This window comes from Lissotriton helveticus, chromosome 8 (genome assembly GCF_964261635.1).
Source record: "Lissotriton helveticus chromosome 8, aLisHel1.1, whole genome shotgun sequence".
Lineage (NCBI taxonomy): Eukaryota > Metazoa > Chordata > Amphibia > Caudata > Salamandridae > Lissotriton > Lissotriton helveticus.
In genome coordinates, this window is record NC_136069.1 from 1,483,000,009 (window position 1) to 1,483,020,603 (window position 20,595).

The window sequence follows — 20,595 nt, forward strand, 5'->3', positions numbered from 1 at the left end:
ATTTAAAATCTGCTTTGTGTTATTGGATAATTAAATTATATTGTTTCTGTCCGTTTCACCGCAGCCCACATGAGAAATTCTTCTTCTCTCTGTTGAACCCTACATTGTTTGCATATTTTCACCCTTTTGAGTTTCTTCTTGTAAAATGTAAATTGTAAATGTAAATTGATACTTGTATAGCGCACTACTCACCCGCAAGGGTCTCAAGGCGCTTGTACGAATACCGTTGTGGAACCCATCCTGGCTTTCCCTGTGAGGTGTCCACTCCTGGGCACCCCCAAGGTGGAGGCCAGGCATCCTTAGCATTGTGGGGGCCGTTGTGGAGATTAAGCAAGCTATTGCCCAGAGTTGCAGAGTGGGACTCCATGATTGGAATAGGCACCGAGGCGAGAATTATCAGGTCCGTAGAATTTTTGAGCCCAAGACCCGCCGAGGCGGGGAATTGAACCCTGGTCCCGGGCTAGACCTCTGCATCAGGGTCTGCCGCTCTAACCATTGAGCCACACTTCTCCACTTGTGACAGAATCCTATGTGTTTTGTGCATGTGACTTTCACTTTATATTTGTCTATTGGCACTTCTAAAACAAATGAAATTAGTTTATGCCTTGACCCATTGCGAGAAACAATATAGCCCTTTTCTAATGATAACTGTAGTATTTAAAATAGAACCGATTCAAAGCATAACCACATCGACACTGATGACGAGCTCAGCTCGTCATGAGGTACACCTCTCGTACGCTCATGACGAGCCGAGCTCGTCATGAACCGCGGGTTTCTAAAAACTTCAGCGCACAGCGGGAAAATGCGCTGCAGCGATGCGGTTAAGCACATACTGACTTGCTTGTCAGTCGTTCTCTTCAAAAACCTGCTTTTTCATTATGTCATGGTGTCTCATGGGTGTGATATTTGGTTCTTCGATACAAAAATAATATTTTTCCATCAAGGGTTTCTCACTGCAACCATACTGGTTAGGCTGTCTCCATACAAATTGTGGATCCTAGAATTGTTTTTCTAGAATAGCCATGTTTTCAGGCTGGCAATAGTTATGATTTTAAAATATGGTAATTAAAGGCAACGTTTTTTCCCAGAATTAGTCTGGTCATTCAAATTAAGCCTACTAAAGTACTTTTGACTAAAAGCACAATTTTAGGACTATGCTTCGTTTCAAACAAAACAGGATACGGCAATTTAAACAACTGTAAGATTGACCCTGCTCCTTTAAAAATATTGGCGATTGAAACACCTGATTATACTCTGTAGGGCTTGGAGCTCTTCACTTTCTGCAATCACATTATTCTCTTGAAGCTTGAGGTACCCAAGAACAGTGTAGCCACATTACAAAAATATTTGAGACTGCTCTGGCCCTCATAGAAAACATAGCCATGTCAGCACTTTGTATAGATTGTACCCTGGCCACCTACCTCTCATCTCATGGCAGCAAGCATGAAGGAACCTATTTTTGGTGAAAGAATTATGTGCAGATGATCCCAAACTAAAATAATATACTGATTTAATTTGTTCTACACAGGGTCATTAAGCTGCAGGGACATGTCATGAAATGTGATAATGTTACCTTATAATTACAAATGTATACTTTTGAATCTGATGATAATTCTGGCCACATATAACTATATGATTTTTCTACATATGATCTGTACAGAATATGTCTGTCATGTTCTAATCGGCCTTGAAAATGCCCTTGACTTGCTAGCCATACGACACCTGTTGGCTGCTCTTTGTTTTTCCCTCTTTTGGCATGAAATAAATACTGAACAAAATAATTCACAACGCATTTGGATTTTGGTATTTTTTTACCCCAGGAACTTAAATATCATCATCAATCAACTTTATTTCGGTCGGAGTCATTGAAAGTGCAAGTGCAGATACAATATACAGAGAATATTATTACCAGATCTGTACTTTAGGAACAAAAAGGAGTGGTACAGAGCATGAGGTAGAGTACAATGAGCTTTAAAACGTTGGTAACCAATTGGAACTTACGTATTTATAGGCCGAAACGCATCGTGGCGGCAGAGCGCACTAATCAATAAAGAAAAAAATCTTGCACAAGAAAGTGGAGTCCGTTCCTCTTTCGGGTTCCATTTATCAGGGAATCGTAAAATAACTTGGTTTGATATGTGGCACATTTTGTTTTGAGCAAAAATAGGGATGTGTCATGACACCTGTTATTTAAAAATGTTCCAGGAAATTTCACATGCTATTTTCTGTTGTCTTCTTTAATCTGACACTACTGACCAGAAAAAAGAGAACGTTTAACTGCACAGAACTCGCCACCTCGCTTTCTACAAGTATATAAAAAAAATGTTTAATTACATTTATAGTTGGTGCATTTCTGTATATTTATTTTATTTTCCTATGAGGTTGCACGGAGTGTGTAAATTTAGCTGTACGGTGTAGTGTGTTTAAAGAGAAGAAAAAACACTGTTTTATATGTCTGCTTTGTGCACAAATATTTTCTAATGCAGGGGTGTACAAAGGGTCTTCATAATCATGAAAAGCCCCCTGAACCTGTAAAACCAGAAGTCAGCAAAACATCTGAGAAAAAAGAGTTGTCCGAACTGAAACCTAAATTCCAGGAGCATATTATTCGCGCTCCAAAGCCAGTGGAATTGATCAAAAGGCCCAGGTATGTAACTAGTCATCCGCTGAGTGAATAGGTATCTTTCTTTGTGATAGCTAATGCTATGTGCCCGCATCTTTTCTACATTCTTTTTTCTCTTCCTAACAAAAATCGGCTAATTACTGCCCCTTTGATCATCTTTTGTCCAATTCTCTTCTCTTGCTGAACATTTTTCATTTACTGTCCTTAATCCCATTCTGTTCTTTTGCTAGACCTTTCCAGATTTGCTTCTGCCTGTTTACCTCTAAAGCAATTTCCCTTAATTTCATTCGTGTTTTTCTTTTTTTCTTTCGTAATTACGGAGGTCCCAAAATGTCAACTACTCTCTTTTACTATCTTCTTTAATTCTGTGTTTCTTCTTTTTTCTGAACGTTCTTGCTTATTTTCATTCTTTTGTTTTTGCAAACTGGTTTGCCGTTTCCTACTCTTTCATTTCTCTTCCCTACTTCATTCATTTCTCTTCCCTACTTCATTTCCCACTCATCATTCGTTTCCTAGCCTACCTTCAGATTTAATTCCTTTTTATGAAAATATTTGGGTTTTTGTAGATCGCGATAAGATGGTCTAACATAATGAAGTGCCATAAATAAGTGGTTTTCCTGCTGAAAGGCTAGAGAATGCTGGAAAGTGTTACCTCTTTATGTGTGGGTAAGCAATGGATTAACAGTCTGATCAGTCTTCTTGCAATATTGGCCACTAGTTGCCGGGCATATGTGTCTGAAAGGCTTTGTAAGGTGTCAGGCAGATCTCTGGTAACACTGATCGCAGAGCATAGGAAGCTCAAAGGCTTGATGTGCTCTGAATTTCCTAAAGAGGCCCACTTTTGAGATGAGTACAAGCCTTTCAGCATGAGTATTTTCTATCCTTTTGACTTCACCTGAGTAGTCTGATGCCCAGCAGAGAGAAGCATTACCATGAATAGGAGTTTATTCAGCTTGTATGCAGGATTCCTCTTCAAGTATCTAAAGATTCTTGTCCTTTCAGATATGAGAGGCTGTGATCTGCTGTCACTAGCCTAGTAGAAATTGCAGTTGGTTTGGACGATAGACTTGTAAACAACCCAGCAGGAGCCATGAGCAATTTTAGCACAGCATGTCAGGACCTAAGGCCATGACTACACTCTTAACAGATTTGTTTGAACATTGATTTCTCCTACTTAGTGCTTTCCTATGGAAATATCCTTTGCAATAGAGTGGTGAGCTGAACATGAACTCAGTACCTCTTGTGAAGATCTGCAATTTCCCGTGTGCATTTAGTGAAAAATAGTTGTCAAATGGGCTATGCATTAGGTATGTCTTCTTGGGGCTTATGGTGTGTCATCCTGGAAAGTAAGCATACATTGAAACTGTTTACGCCATTCCGCTATATCATCTGATTTTAAAATACTTTCCAGTGCAAAAGAAAACCAGGAACTCTGGATGGCTTATAGAAGCCTCCAAACATGTCAGACAAATTGGGAGTCAAAATTGCAATTTTTCTTTTGAAGCCTTCTTTCTTAGCCAGTTCGTTGATTGAGGAGGTCAACAATGAATCCTCAATGTACTGCACTAGAGTAGAGCCACCAGGTAAAGCCAAAGTTTCCAAATCCTTCATTAAAGCTTGACAAAAAATCGAAGGAGACTCGCAAAGCCTAGAGAGAGTCTCCACCACAAAAGTTGATATCGGATGAATGAGAATGCGAAGAGCAATTGTCTCTTTAATTAATGGGTATGGAAAACAAGGTGGAGCACAGATCAGTCACAGTAAACATTAGTGGGGATACAAGAAAGGATTGTGGTGGGGTTGAAGGCCACAGGGATTCTAGGAATAGCCACATTGTTACTCGCTTCCGCATCCTAAATGAATCTGTAAACATTGGTCTTTCTCACCTTCCTTGTATGAAAAATGTGGGCGTATTACACTGGCTAGCAATCAGCACTAAAAAAACCCTGCTTAATCAAGTCAGTTATGAAACTGCGAATCCCTGCCTACCTTGTTTTAAGAAATACTGTGAAATTTGCCGAATATGACTTATTAGGTTGATCTTTATTTCTATATCTAGAGATGTTTTAAGATAATTTCTTTATAATGCATTTCTTTTTCAGTCCAGATGAGCCTTCCACAAGATTGCAGTTTAAAGTATCGTCTTCGCTGATGCAAGCATTAGATAAACTGAAACTGTGCACAGAGAATGAGCAAGAGCAGAATGGTAAGAAGTTAACATAAGAGACATTCATTTATGTTGTTTTCTTCTTTGAAGTTCAAAAGCTGTTTACACATGGATACGCTCATAGCATGGTAATTTGCAAGGTTCCCATATTTGGAAATAAAGCTTTTATAATACAACAGTGTCTCAAAGAGTTCAGTCTTAACTTTTCTTTACTAATCCACAGGATAGGTACGAGGAAAATGCAATATTCTCTTTAGATTTCCCTAGTCCGCCATACATCATGCTCAGAGCAGTAATATTTAACCATTCATTTTTTTATATTCATTCAAAAACGTTTTTTAATGCAGGGCATCTGACATGTTGCCAGCAGAGGAAACGTTTTGTTTGATCTTAGCTCTAAATTCACTTAGTTTTGCTTTTTTTAGAAAAGCACTTATAGTACAATCTGCAGTAGGAGCAGGTACTCCAATCCAACAGCATGGAGCCTGGCATTTCTTTTCACACACTGTTCTTTAAAACTGCAACAGCATGCCAATTTACTAATCTTCTTAGAGTCCTTAGAATTAGAGTCTGCGTTCAACCGAATCAGAGTTCATAACCTTTGTAACTCCTCCCTCTAGCCCTGCGTCCTCTGCCCAGAAAGTAGGCTGCCCACCTACTTTGCTCTGCCTCTTGTGATCTGTCACCTTGGTAGTCTTGTAGCCCCTGGTTTCCACGAGAATGGTACCTTTGTTGTTTGATTGGGGGCGAGGGGGATTTGAGAAATGTTCGTTTGTGTGAAAGTTATGACACAGTTGGTGTCAAGTTAGTTCTGTGACCTATGGGCAGTTACGCAGTCTTCATAACAGTATTAATGCTGTCATTGTAACACAAATGTACTAAATGTTGTTCACTGAATTGCCTAGTACTTATGTTTTAGTTGTGATTTTCAAGAGATAGCAGGGTCAAGGCATACTGTTGGAGGAGGTGTGGGCTAAAACATCTACTTAAAGCAGCCAGATGATTCCCCAAAAATGTAATGCAGTGGTCGTTTATAAAAGAATCGAACTATCAGTTGCATTAGTGTTAATTTGCTCGTTAAATTTAATATTTTGACTCATTACATTATAACTTATACTTGACACGAGGAGGGTATGGACATATAATCAGGAATACAAAACAACCACATAGGACCGATAGCCAAGCACAGCACCTGCTCACAGAGTACTAATTTGTGGATTCACAAGTAGCTTACAGTCCAAAGTGCTTTCTTAGAATGTGTCCCGATTAGTCCTTTGTGACTGTAGTCTTGGCTGAAAAATATTTGGAAGTGCATTGTACATTCTAGCAGCCGGGCAAGGGCCTTATGGTATCTGGTGGCTTTTATAAAAAATGTCAACTCTTCTCTGTGCTTGTGCTACTGACAAACATTTGTTATCAGGGACGAGGTTGCAGAATTCACCTATGCAATGCCACACTGCTCTTAGGATGGATCTTGTGCACTTCTGTATCCCTGCTCAGTGCCACTGCAGAACTATGAGATTCCTGTTTATCTGCTGAATGGTTTCTTAAATATTTGCAACCAGACCAGTAGACATCCACTGACAGGTGTTTCTTTTTTGGTAATACAATAATTTTGTGCTGTAGAACCAAGTTCTATCTTGACAAATTTGGATTGCGACCGTTCTAAGAAGCTTGCTTTATTTCCACAGGCAATGACAGTGAAGAAATAAAGGTCGGAACATCATGTAAAAATGGGGGCTGCTCAAAGGTACAGTTAATTTTTTGTTTTGGAATTATGATCTATCAAAATACATTTATTTCAATGATAATTTAGTTAAAAAAAAACACCTATAACTGCATTATTTTTAATGTGTCAATTCTTAGGTCAAGCTTTTGACCTCTTGTATATACTTTACTATATACTTATATAATTCGGTGTGGGCTGGAACTCCGCCCACTGCTTTCATTTGTTTGTTTCAATGTCCTTTAAAAATTATTGGTAGCTAGCGGTCAGTCCTGTCTGTCTCTTTGTCCCTCCTTTTCTCTTTCGTTCCTCCCACAGAGCAGGGACTAAGTACTGTATTATTACGCTATGGTTGTTTATTTTTTTTTCTTTGTGGACAATTTCTTCCCTGCTCTCTTACTGCTTTACTGTTTGCATGCATATGGCTGACTTCCCCTTAGTCGGAGAATTACCAAAGTGCTGGAGTGCGAAAGAAATGGTGTGAGAAAAGTTGTTGCTGCAGCTCTCCGTCTTCAGATCATCTGTTTCAGGACAGCGCATGGTTAAACGCTTGCTGCCGCCAGAGAACCAGATCGGGCTGGACCTCCCCAATACTCAGTAGAACGGGCATTTTTATTTTTGAAGATTTATATAGCCCGAGGTAGACCTGAGGGTATTGGAGCACTTTTACATGTGCACCATTTGCATAACACAATGTTATACAGTTACATTTCTAAGCAGGAGTGCCGTGTTGAGGCATCTGTTGCCTTTCGTACACAGCCTCAGCACCTCCAAGTGCAGTCCAGTTACCATACAATCAGGGGCGGGCCGAGCCTGCGAGGCTCCAGCTATAGAGATATGAAAATGCAGGTACTCACTCTTTACTGTACCTGTTTGCTCCTGAGAAGTTCCGCTACACTCCCATTAAAAAAATTGCACAAGTGCTGAGAGGTACAGATAACTCTCCCTTTCATATTAAATAAATGGTGTTACTCAGTACGGCAAAATACCTTACCATTTAAAGCGCTTCTGATGTGCAATTTTCCTACTCCATTAAAAACAAAATTCAGATCTGTCTCATGAGATGAGGAGCAAGCCATTGCTCCAGCTGGCTTCCATTCCCCCGCTTGATTATTGTAGCACCCTCTACACTAATGCAACTAGAATTATACTTGGTTTTATTCGAAAGATGCACAATTTGGCAGCCTTGGTTGAGACAGGTATCAATCGTTGGAAACATGTTAGCCCTTTCCTTCGCAGGCTTCATTAACATCCAGTTGCATACTGGATTAAATTCTGGGCTCCTATTCTTTTTTTTTTTTTTAGTTTCAAGAACAAAATTTTATTTAAAAAAGTTCAGATAAGGTAAGCATAACATATCATAAAAACATGTTACATAAAAATGAATTCAAATATTCTTAAAGAAAAGAAATAAGTATAAAGCATCGCAAAAGAGAAAAGAATGAAGGTATAGAGAAGAGAGAAAAGAAAAGAGAGAAGGAAAGAAAAATAAAAATGCAATATGCTATAAGCACGACTAATAACTATAACAAAATACAGCTGAGAGGGTATATACTATACATAACAGTCACAATGAAAACAAATGTAATTCAGAAATGCAAATATAAAGTAACAACATGTATTAAATTTAAACAATATGGAACATCAAGGCATCCTCACGGAGGCTTAGAAACTTCTTGTTGCAAAGGAGAAATAGGCAAAGAATGTCTGGCACTATCATCAAACAAGGTGGTAACAGGTGCCCATAACATTTTTCGTTTCGTCGCCATGGACACTGGATAAACAAAAGTCGTACCTAATCTGTGATTATAACAGACTGCATACCACCAGGCCTGATAAGATATTTTGGTAAAGTCTTTCCAATTTTTTGTAATTTGTTGAAAAGCAACTGCTAACAATAGATCTATAATTCTGGTACCCATATTGCAGTGTTTCCAAATAGGAGAGACACTCCCCAGGAAAATGTGTGAGACGGAAAAGGGGTGTGTGGAGAGAAAAATTTTGTTAATCTGGGACCATACTTGCGTCCAAAAGGTGCGCACTAAGGAGCATTCAAAAAGCATGTGAAAAAGATCTGCTCCGGGCTTAGTACACGACCAGCATGAGTCTGTGACAGCCAGAAATTGCTTGCTTAGAGTGAGAGGGGAAAATAATAGGCGATTATGAATAAAAAATAACGTCTGAGTTGCGCTGGCGGCTCTAGAAGATTTGCGTAGTTTAAGCCAAATTTTATCCCAGAGAGCAGTAGTCCAAGAAACTTGTAACTCTTTCCCAAGTCTCCTCCGTTTGTGTTTTAAGCCTAGGTGAGGGGGAGGATAAAAGAGCAGCATACATTTTGGAAGCCTTGGCACGTTTGAGGAGTAAAGAGTGCAAAGAAGGCATACTGGAGGGTATTGGATAAACAGGAGAAGGAGAAGTTAGATAGGTATTGTTAGCCTCTTGAAAAGCAGAAATTAACAAGGAATATTTCGTTCGGAAGGAAGAAGGAAAATTAAACACAGAAGAAGCCGAAGAGAAGGAAAGGGGCCGACCATGGTTGTATAATTGGTGAACCCATATAAGACCTCGTGATCTCCATGCCTTCCAAAAAATGGGCTTCTTATTTATCAAGATAGAACCATTATGCCAAATGGGTTGATCGAAAAAGGAAGTGATAGGGAGAGTAGGAAGAAGTTTAGATGTATGTTTGATAAAAGGAGTAACTACACCTTGTGGTTTGCGAGAGAACATAAGATACTCTTGAAAAAGAAAGGGAGAGATGAAAGATTCCTCTAGATCTAACCAAAGAGGAGAGGAAGCATTAATACCCAAAAGCCACCTGGAAATGTGGTGTAATAAGAAAGATTTATGGTACAAAGAGAAGTTGGGAAAATTCACTCCCCCCTCTGATTTGGGTCGAGATAGTTTGTTCAAGGACATACGAGATTTTTTGTGCCCCCACAAGAAGGCCGAAAGGATAGAATTAATTTTCTTAAAATATTTGGAAGGAATGGACAAAGGGATGTTGGAAACGGTAAAAAGTATAATAGGGGATAGCATCATCTTAATCGTATCTAGCCTACCCCACCAGGATAAATAAAGAGGATGCCATTTAGAAGTAAGGGTGAGAATCTTTTGAATACAATCCTCTAAACAGCGAACAACTGTGCCTTTAAGGGATGCCGTAAAATTAAGCCCCAAATATTTAATGGAAGAAGAATTCCAAGTGAAGCCTGAAGCAGTAAAGTCATTTTTAAGAGTAAATTTTGTTAAGGGCAATATTTCACATTTGTCCCTATTTAATTTATATCCCGAGACAAAAGAAAAAGAATCTACTTCAGTCAGGAACGCGGGAAGGGAGGAGCTAGGTTGTGAGAGAAATAAAAGGACATCATCCGCATACGCTGCCATCTTAATATGAGACTGTTGGAAAGTGAATCCATGAATATCAGAATGTTGGCGAATTTTTAATAGGAAAGGTTCTAGGGCGAGATCGAACAAAAAAGGGGAAAGAGGGCAGCCCTGACTAACTCCTCTCTTAAGAGAAAAATAAGAAGAGAGACAACCATTCGCCGAAATTGCCGCCCTAGGGCTAGAATATAAGAGTGAGATCAATGTAGATATTTTTGGACCGAAACCGAACCACTTCAAGGTGTGAAAAAGGTACTTCCATTCAACTCTATCAAAAGCTTTCTCAGCATCAAGAGCAATGGCTGCGAGAGACTGGGATGAGCGAGAAGATTTAGAAATGATGTCGAAAAATAATCTGGTATTATCTGCAAGATATCTACCCTTGACGAAGCCAGGTTGTTCTTTTCCCAGAAGATCGGGCAAGTGAGATTCCAACCGCATGGCCAGTGCTTTCGAGAAAATCTTATAATCAATATTCACCAATGAAATTGGCCGATCATTTTTACAATACTGCGGGTCTTTGCCTGGTTTAGGGAGAATGCAAATGAGAGCATCTGCAAAAGTACCTGAAGCAGATTCAGACTCAAGAAAAGTAGAGATTAAGGAATGCAATTTGGGGACAAGCAGTTGCGAAAAGTAAGAAAAGAATTCAACAGTGAACCCATCAGGTCCCGGCGCCTTCCCGTGTTTCAAAGACTGCAAAGCTCGCAAGAGTTCCGCCTGTGTTATATCAGATTCCAGTGTAGAAAGATCGGGGGGCGAAACAAAAGGAGAGTGAATTAGAGAGAGATATTGGGAGCTAGATTCTGCAGATGAGGTAGATTCAGAGGAATAAAGAGATTCATAAAAATGTTGAAATTCCTGTAAGATTTCATTATCTTTATACTTAAGGGAACCATCCTGACCATGAATAGTATCTATGTTAACCCGATTTTGTTTGGCTTTTAAATAATTAGCCAACAACTTACCTGCTCTATTTTGGCCCCCATAGAACTTTGCACTGGATTTTAGTAAATAATTAGAGGCACTATTGGTAGTATCCTGGTTAAATTTAAGCTTGGTAGCAATAAGTTCATGCAAACAGTCTTTGGATTTGGAAGTATAATAGGAATGCTCAAGGCGTTTAATTTTGGAAAAAAGATCTTTGGTAGATTGTTGTGCTATCTTGCGCTTGCGCGAAACAAATTGAATTATAAAGTCCCTGGCCGATGCTTTAAAAGCATCCCAAACGACCGGAAATTGAATCTCGTCAGATTGATTCAACAAGAAGAAATCATGAAAAAAAGAGGTAAAGGATGAAACAAAGACAGGATCAAGGAGAAGGGAATTATTAAAACGCCATTTCTTACTAGAGTTGGGCTTGTGAAGAACATCTAATGACATAGAAACTGGAGCATGATCAGAAATCAGAATAGATCCAATTTCAGAGGAAATGAGGGATTGAGACAAATGATGCGAGATAAAAAAGTAATCCAACCTTGATTGAGTATGATGCGGTGGGGAAAAAAAAGAATACTCACGTAAGGTAGGATGACACAACCTCCAGGCATCAAGTAGTTTAAATTGATGAACGAGCTGTGTGAAGGATTTATGCGATTTATGGGGAATGTATGCGGTAGAGGATTGTCTATCCAGGAATGGATCGAAAACCTCATTACAGTCGCCAGCTAGAATGAAATTGTCAGTGTAATGTTGTGTAACATGTGGTACTAAGGAGGACCAAAAGAGTGCATCACCAGTAACTGGGGCATAAACATTTAAAATAGATATGGGAACTCCATCCATGGTAAAGTGAACAAGTACCCATCTACCCAAATGATCATTACAACTTGTGAGTTCTTTAACAACAAGGGACTTACGAAACAAAATCATTACCCCATTACGTTTGCCATCACCCGGGGAAAAGTGAACCTCACCCACCCAGTCTCTTTTCAATTTGACTGACTCTGCAGCAGAAAGGTGAGATTCCTGTATACAAGCTATGTCAGCATGAAGTTTAGCTAAATGGGACAATACTCTTTGCCTTTTAATTGGTGAGTGAAGGCCCTTAACATTCCATGAAACAATTGTCAACGGCATATCAGAACCTGAAAGAGATACATCCTAAAAATCCAACTATAATATTTGTAAGCGAAAGGTAAAATAGTCATGCAAGTAAAAAACAAACAATAAGAGATCGAAAACTGTATTATAATTAGCAATAATAAACAAAAGGTATAACATAATAGAAATGGAAATACTCTCATTGGAGAAAAGAGGTAATAGTGAGACGGAAGAAAAGAGCGAACAAAAAAAGGAAAAAGAACTGTAGAAGAGAACTTAGAGTGAAGCAAAGAAGGGAATGAAAAAAAGCGATAAAAACAGACGAAAGAAAGCAGAAATAAGCGGACATAGTAAATCAGGAAAAGAAGAAAAGAAAAAAAATAGTAAAGCAGTGTCCAGTAAGTAGGAGGGGGTGTAGGAATGTGAGATGAAAATAAAAAAAGGATTTCATGGACAGGAAACCTAAGAGAAGGAAACCCCCCCCCAGAAGACATAAAACACCAGGAAAAAAGGAAGGAGAAAAAACTTACAGAACATCTCGAACAAAACAAAGCAAAGGGTGGGAGGGTGGAAGCCACGTGGACGATGGGGCGACCACAGCTCAGAAGGGAAGACGAAGGAAAGGAGGAGACCCAACGGACGTCATGAACATAGGGAAGGACCCAGCCAAGTCGGGAAAGAATCTGTACGAGAAGAAAAAAAAAAAAAAATATATATATATATATATATATACATATATATTTATATATATATTTATATATATATATATATATATATATATATATATATATAGACAGAATAAGAGAGTGAACATAATGACAATTAACATAACAAACAACAAGGCACCATCTTAATAACAACAACAGACCAAGAAGACTATACCATTACAGTGATAGAGGATTACTTAGAACTGGAGGCAAACGAAGTCTCCATCTTCTCGCTAGAATGTGAATAAAGAAAGCTCTTCAACTTCAGGGGATCATCATAAGTGGTAGTCTTATTGTTGATAGTAACCTTGAAAAGGCAGGGGTGGAACAAGCCATATTGTGCTCCCAAGGAACGCAACTGGGGACGAAGAGATAAGAACTCCTTACGTCGGTCAGCTGTTGTTTTGGCGTAGTCCTGTGAAAAGAATAGAGGATGGCCCGACCATGTAATGCGATTCATTGCTTTTGCCGCAGCTAAGACTTTAAGTAGTTCAGTATATTCAAGAAAATATATGATCACACCTCTTGGTTTTCTCGGTGCAGCCGCAGATGAGGACAAACCTCTGAGTGAGCCCAGGCGATGTGCCCGTTGAATATTCAAATTAGTATCATCCGGCAAGTGGAGAAGCTTTGGTAAGAAGGATTTGAAGTAGGCAATGGGATCAGACCCCTCCAAACCTTCCTCAAGGCCGTAAAGGCGTAGGTTGTTCCGCCTACTCCTATTTTCTAAATTCTCGATCTGTTTGTGTAAAATTGAGACTTGTGCACACACTGGATCAACCTTAACAATAGAGGACTCCATGGAAGCAACACTCTGTTCAAGTGTGGTAATCCTTTCATCTACTGATAGCCATTTGTCAGAAAGCTGTTGCATGGTGGACTTAGTCTCCTCAATAAAAGGACGCAGTGCCCGTATTTCCTCCAGAAGTAAGTCAATGGTAGTAGAAGAAGACGTCTGTGAAGGAGGTGAAGGAGGATCTTTTTTTAATCTTTTAATCGTACCTTTTTTAGAAGCCGGGAGTGACACATTTGAAGATGACGCACCCTTGGCAGGTGTGGTATCAGGTAAATCCTCCATGGCCAGACACTTATAGCGAGAACCTGTATGTCCAAAAATCTTCGTAGCAGAAGAGGGCTTACGTAAATCTTTGTATAATCTCCCCATACATAAAATGCATCAATTCAACTAGTAATGTAATAACAATATATGAGCAGGAGATCAGTGGAGCAAATGAAGGCACAAAAGATATAGAAGAGTCAACCGAACATTCAAAACATGTTAAACAGTATCCCCTCTAAACCCACATCACGCAAGTAGAACACATGTCCTAGGCAGATACAAAAATAAATGCAAGAGAATAAATATCTGCAATCCTGTGCCTCATAAAAACGAAATACAACTATATACTTGCATAAGGTCAAGAGGCATACAAAAACCATCTACTAATAAAGACGTTAGGACATTATATGTAAGGAAAGGTGGCTGACTAAAAAGATCAGAAAAAGAATAGCAGGCAACAAAACTAAATATTAATAGGCATATAGCGCAATGAAAGTAGCAATGAAACCCAGTGCTCAAAGCCCTAATAATAAATAAATTTTGTCAAGAAGCTATGCAGAGCACATGAAATAAATGTAGCAAAAATAATGAGAAACATGCTACTTATACACTGCCTAAGGCATTAAGAAGATAATTCCATAGCAAAAGCCCTAAAAATGAACAATAAAAGAGCAAGGGAAATAGTATGAGCGCAGACGTGGCTCTGGAACTAAAAGTCCAGTAAGATATGAAGTATGCAATGTTCCTGAAATGTATTCCTAGAGGAGAATTATTAATTAGTTCAGACACTTCATGAGGCAATTCAAAGGGCACTTGTGTGTGAGGAGAAATCACCGCCTCGTTAGAGCAGGAATGCAGGCTGTGGTGACGCAGTTCATTTTACTGACAAAAGCGAGCAAAGCTGGAGATAGCAACTCCTAATTCACCCAAACACGTGGGGCAGGCAAAAAAAACAGCTTGCAGTGCACAATAACTACATCAGGAAAGCATTTCCCTTGGAAGGCAGGCAGTTGCGTTGGAGACTTTCACCGCTAGGAGCAGAGCTCCGTCAGCGGTAATGCGTAATGGCAGCTGCGGCCCCTCTGGACGGTTCGTCACTCACTTTGGATGCCAAGAGCACGAAGACGATGAATGGCGCTTCAGGAAGGACATCAGGCGACACCCCTCATCTTCCGCCGGCCTCTCAGTCAGGTCCAGAACGAAAAGTCGCCAATTGTGCGCCGTCAGGTCTCCCGTCACCCGCGCCTCCCGAGGAGAGCTACGGGAACGCCGCCATCTGCATCGGGCGTTAGCCACGCCCCCCCTGGGCTCCTATTCTGATTTATAAAATTGTTCATGGCAGTGGGTTGGTCCAGTGGATATCCAGGAGGACTGCCATTCTTTGACATCAAGGGGCAAACATTGGCTTATTCTCACTTTGTTTCATGGAAGGCCTTTTACAGGCAAACGTCTGCAAGTTATGGGGGGTCCAGTGTTAGAATGGCCTACCCTGTGTTTTCGGAAATCCAACTGCCCTATGTAATTTAAGAAGAACCTTTCTAACCATGCCGTTGTTCCTGCATGTCCCAGGGTTAGGTGTGCCTTTTTATATATCCATGACGATGTCAACACAAGGTAAGTAATCGTGGTTCCAACCTTGGGGAATCTCCTGAAAAGCTTGTCTTACATTCCGCAGGTAACATAAGTGCAAGTGGGCCAAAGTGGTGCTCTTCAAATCTAGGTTCCACTAGGCATCATTGCAAGCCTACCATATCAAACAGTTACATCAACATTTCCCTATATTACGCAAAGTTGTAATGCCATACAAGCTCTTGGGGGTTGTTTTTGTTTCAGGTCCCACCCCTTTTCACTCCTCATATCTATCTATTAATTCGGAGTATCTTCCAACTTCCAGCACCCCTCCCAAATGCCCCCCTTCCCAGAAGAGGCTTCCAGTCACAGTGGTAGGTCATTATGTTTCTGTTAGGAGCCTACGATTATTTGTCCACTCGGTTAGCGTGTTCCTTTTGGAGACAAATGTATGGTGCATACACTGACCTAGCGTTTGGATACAAATTAGCCATAGACTCCAAGTAGGAGCTCTTTACTGTCTGAACTAAATTGGCAAAAAACAATGGTAAAACTAGTTACTCATCTACAGACCCTATGTTTCTTCTGTGTTGCTCCACCAGAGGGACTGGTCTGACTGGATGGCATGTGAGCCATAGTTTGAATGTTTGTGGGCCTGTTTTCTGCTCTGCTGGGCACAGGTTCACTGGTGATTGCAATTCTCACAAACATTGTCTGGAGTGAGCTCTTCCACACCTTGAAAAACACTTGTACAGAGTTCAAAACTGCCCCAATTACTAAATACGGACTACTTTTTAACAATCTAATGCACTAAATGGTTCACTTCTATTTTGGTACCTGGGCTTATTTTCTGTCCCAGTCTGGCCCTGCCTCTCTATTCCTCCTGTGCTGCATATATCTCCACGTACTATAACGGTTGGTGAACGCAGCAGATTGGAAGCAGGATTTTCACAAACCCACATGGGGAATATTTTGTTTTGAGGACTGCGCACCAAACTGACTCACATGAGATAATTTTTTATCGTCAGCACTACCAAGACCATAAGGCCATGGGAATGGCCCCACCCACTGGGGTAGGACTTTGGGAATATAATTGGTGCACGATTAACAGATTGGTGTTTGCGTGTCGAATGCCATTGAAGAAGAGAAGTGTATTCTCGAAACGCGTCTGGCGTGGCTCATTATTCATGCTGAAACTCACTGCCTTGTTTCTGCCTGCAAGCTGTCACCAATAAAGAGAGTTGCGCTTGGCAGAGCAGTCAGGCTTATCCCCGAGGCAATATGTAAAGGATTAGCACACCACACACACATCCACCAGTGACACACTAGGCACACTACAAAAAAGAGACTCCACACAAGGTTATATAAAAATATCCTTTGTATTCTTCATAAAAATACATTTGACCACAATCGCATGAATCACTGTGTCACTAGGCACTTGTCATAGAAATGCATGGATCATAAATTGCTTTGCCACTAGGCAATTGTCATAGGTATAGCGGTTATAAATCACTTTGCCATTAGAGGTAAAACACCTTAGACCACACTCACTGTGTATGTTAAGTAAATCATATCAGCCCATATGCACATAACCCAATAATCACCTTGCAATAAGGCTCTGGTAATAAACATGACAGCGCACCAAAGTACATTCTTTTAACTGACACATTAGTCCACAGACTCCTTGTACTATACATAAAGCACCTGTGCGAACAACTTAGCAAACATCATGCTGCCCCTGCACATTGCACTTGTTACTCTGGCCAGTAAAGCCTCAGAATGATATGACATCAGGTCATAGAATGTGGCGGTCAGGTTACACATTGGTCACCACAACCTCACTCAGTCCCCCATATATGCCAATTTTGAGAAGTGCAGCTGCCCTCAAACGCTTGGTGCAGCTGCTGCTGGCACAGGCGAGGTGGCACTGTGAAAAATGTCCCTTGAAAGTATGTGCCTGAATGGGGAGGGCAGACACGCCCTGATGCCGTTGTTGGGAAGACCTCGCTCGGTCCCCCGCAATCCGATATCCCAGTTGTGGCTGCCTGCGAGTGCAAGGCAACTGCATCGGACCCAATGCAGCCGCGTTGTTTGGCTCAAGCATCGCACTGACACGACCCCTCCCCCCCCCCCAGCAGACTCCCCCTTGCTTTGAGTAGCTCTCCTCTGTTCTCGGGGGCGTGAGATGCCATTCAGCAAGGTGTCTGCACGCCCGCCCTTTGCGGTTGGGGCGGTCACGTTGACGTCTGCTTCTGGTGGTGACGTCACACGGAGATCTAGGTGACTGAGGGAAGCAGGAGGTTTCCAGCTGCCGGTTGGGCTGCCTTTCCCTGGCAGAAACCCTTCTCCTCAGCCAGGTAAGCCATGGTCTCTGCTGACGGGGGCAGGGAGCGGCAGACTTCTCCTTTACCGGAGGCAGCACAATATTCCTCTGGGTCTCTGGTCACGGCCCTGGTTGTTACGGCAACCCATGTGGCCGGCGCTTCTCTGGCTCAGCGATCCTCAACAACCGGGGCCTTTTAGGCAGAGCCCCGGCTGTTAACTTTAAGGAAAGATGGCACGGCGGAGCGCCGGGCCCAGGGTAGGAAAACAAACAAAAAGAAATACGAGAAAACAGAAACTCCCACCACGCTATCCTTAAGGCTTGTTCCGTTCTAGGTCGTCCTCTGCTTTTAGTGAAAAGCAAAGCGCTCCACATACAGGCAGAAAGCACTTTGGCCAGGTTCCCTTCTCTTTGGCCCAAATAAAATGTGGGGAGGAAGCGCTCTTCAGGCAAATTCACAACACTCCCAAGGCACTTGTTGATAACAGAGTGAAGAACAATCTAGTCCTTTCCCCAGCTCCAAACAGGAGCAGACAGTATCTTTCTTGAAGTCTTTTGTATCCCCGAGATTTCCAACAGGAGGCCATCACACACAAGCCCTTGGAGACTCTTCACAAGCAGGATACCACAGCAGGGCAAAACGAATCAGTCCTTTTCCTCCACCACAGACAATATCCGCAACTGCAGGCCAACCCACCCCTCACTCTGAAAAGGCAGTGCTCCTCACATAGTCCTTCCACTCTTCTATGGCAGTGTCCTCTTGTTCCTTAAAGTAATCTAAAGCCCTGTGGTTGTAGGTGTAATACTTTCATTCCAAAATGTATTTGTTCTCTTTGTGACAAGGTTCTCTGAACCCATTCTAAACCAGTACTGTCCTCCCTGGTGCAGCATGACCACAGGGGGCATAGAATGCATTGTGCAAAAGGAGACTCAACCTCTTCAGGTGTAAGCAAAACTCCTTCTACCACTCTAAATGCAGACCAGGTCTATTCAGCTCTGAGATTAGTTACCCAGGCAAAGCAGGGCACACTTCATCTCCCCCAGTGACTGTCTAGATTGAATGCACATCTCCGCTCCTGTCACTCACACACCAGACGCTGAATACACAGAAAGCCAGAGGCACACAGAATGGTAAAGTAAGAAAATGCTCACTTTCTAAAAGTGGCATTTTCAAATGCAAGATTTAAAAAGCACCTTTACCAAAAGGTGAGTTAATAAATTCTGTGTTCAGAGAGCCTAAATTTCCTTTTCCGATCTTGTCTCTATGGAACGTTAAAAAAATGTTACAGTGCAACCCCAATGATAAGCCTATGTGACAGACAGACGTTCGACAGTGAAAAAGGAATTGCACAGTATTTCACTATCAGTACATGTCACACACACCAGTACATGTTCTACTGTTCACATACATTACACTAGGCCCATGGGGTACCTTGGGCCTACCTTAGGTGTGCCTTACTTGTAAGGAAAGGGAATTTTTTGGGTCTGGCAAATGGGTGCACTTGCCAGGACAAAATGGCAGTTTACAACTACGCAGTCAGACACTACAGTGGTAGGTCTGAGACACATTTACAGGGCTACTCGTGTGGTTGGCATAACTAGGGCTGCAAGTCCACTAGTAGCATTTGATTTACAAGCCCAGGCACACACTGTGCACTCTACTAGGGACTTACCTGTAAATCAAATATGCCAATCATGGATAACCAATCATATCATAATTTATACAGAGAGCATATGCACTTTATCTCCGGTCAGCAGTATTAAATTATCCAGAATCCTACAGCCTACGAAAAAAGGAGGCTAAAGGCAAAACGTTTGGGGATAAACCTGTCAAAAGGGCCTGGTCTAACAATTGTTGTGCCAGTCACATTTTTCTTCCTCCTGCTACAGCATGGGGCAATGAGTCAGACCACTTTAATTGGGTAATTTCAATGTGTGTGTCAGCGTTTTGCTCTTTCGCAAGGTGCACATCGTACACAAAGTACTTTCAGTGCTAGTAACTACTATAGCAGTGTGTGCTTTTTGAGGCCAAATATACTTTTGCTTTTTGCCAATATTTTCTTTTTGCATATTGTTGGGGTACCAACAGCCCTCCCCCTAACCACAGCGTTTTACAAACAACAAAAAAAGAATTGACCATCCTCATCCCAACGCATCTCCATGCAGCATACTTTTCCTGTTTCTTTCCAGCATTTCGCTTATGTAGCTTTAAGTCGCACAATTTATTTCTCTTCCCTGAGGAGCCAAACCCCAGAGGTCTCTGGGTCATTGGCTTTAGTTTCACCCTTTATGCATTTTCATGTTGGTTGCTTGCTAAAGTTCTTTAGCTGTCGCCACCTGAATCTTAAGGTTGAAGCCATGCCTTCAAAAAAGTTAAGAGCCATATTCATTGCACATGTAATGTCTTCACTTACAACACATGATCTTGTGAACAGTGGGTAACATTATGAAGACAAGGCTTGGCACCATTGTTACTATAATCGCAAAAAATCGAACTTCTTTTCCTGTTGAAGATCACATCGCAAAGGAAAAATCTTCACTCAACTTTCTGTACTGAAACAGAAAAAATACATAGATTTGTATCCCTCTTAACCCAATCCTGAATAAATGTAAGTCTTGAGGCAGGTTACAATTCCCATTTTTGATTTACAGTAAAATCTGGGAATATCTCATATGCTTTCTCGGAAAGATACCATCACAAATGTACCACTTAGATGCATGACACCGGTTCCAGACATGGTGAAGCCACTCCTTTAGGTTTGACATCCCTAAATTTGGAGGTGTGAAAGTGACACTTTCTTTTGGCTGCAGCACGGAAATTTTCCAAAATTAGGTTGCAGTAGCTACAACTCTGCTTTGATTCCAGTATCACATTGACACTTCAGGCTTTGTGTCTATCTCTCTCTTCTCTCTCCCCTCTCTTCTCTCTCTCTTTCTCCCCTCTTCTCTCTCTCTCTCTCTCTCTCTCTCTCTCTCTCTCTCTCTCT

At 41.2% G+C, this 20,595-nt stretch overlaps 1 protein-coding gene across 1 annotated transcript in view; it reads left to right on the plus strand.

Annotated features, from left to right (window-relative positions):
* CHORDC1 (cysteine and histidine rich domain containing 1) overlaps window positions 1-20,595 on the plus strand; it is a 125,037-nt gene that overhangs the window by 31,225 nt on the left and 73,217 nt on the right. Inside the window, exons 4-6 of the mRNA XM_078658414.1 lie at window positions 2,487-2,647; window positions 4,726-4,829; window positions 6,482-6,540. Of these exons, the coding sequence (XP_078514540.1) occupies window positions 2,487-2,647; window positions 4,726-4,829; window positions 6,482-6,540 (324 nt within the window). The remainder of the gene's footprint in view (window positions 1-2,486; window positions 2,648-4,725; window positions 4,830-6,481; window positions 6,541-20,595) is intronic.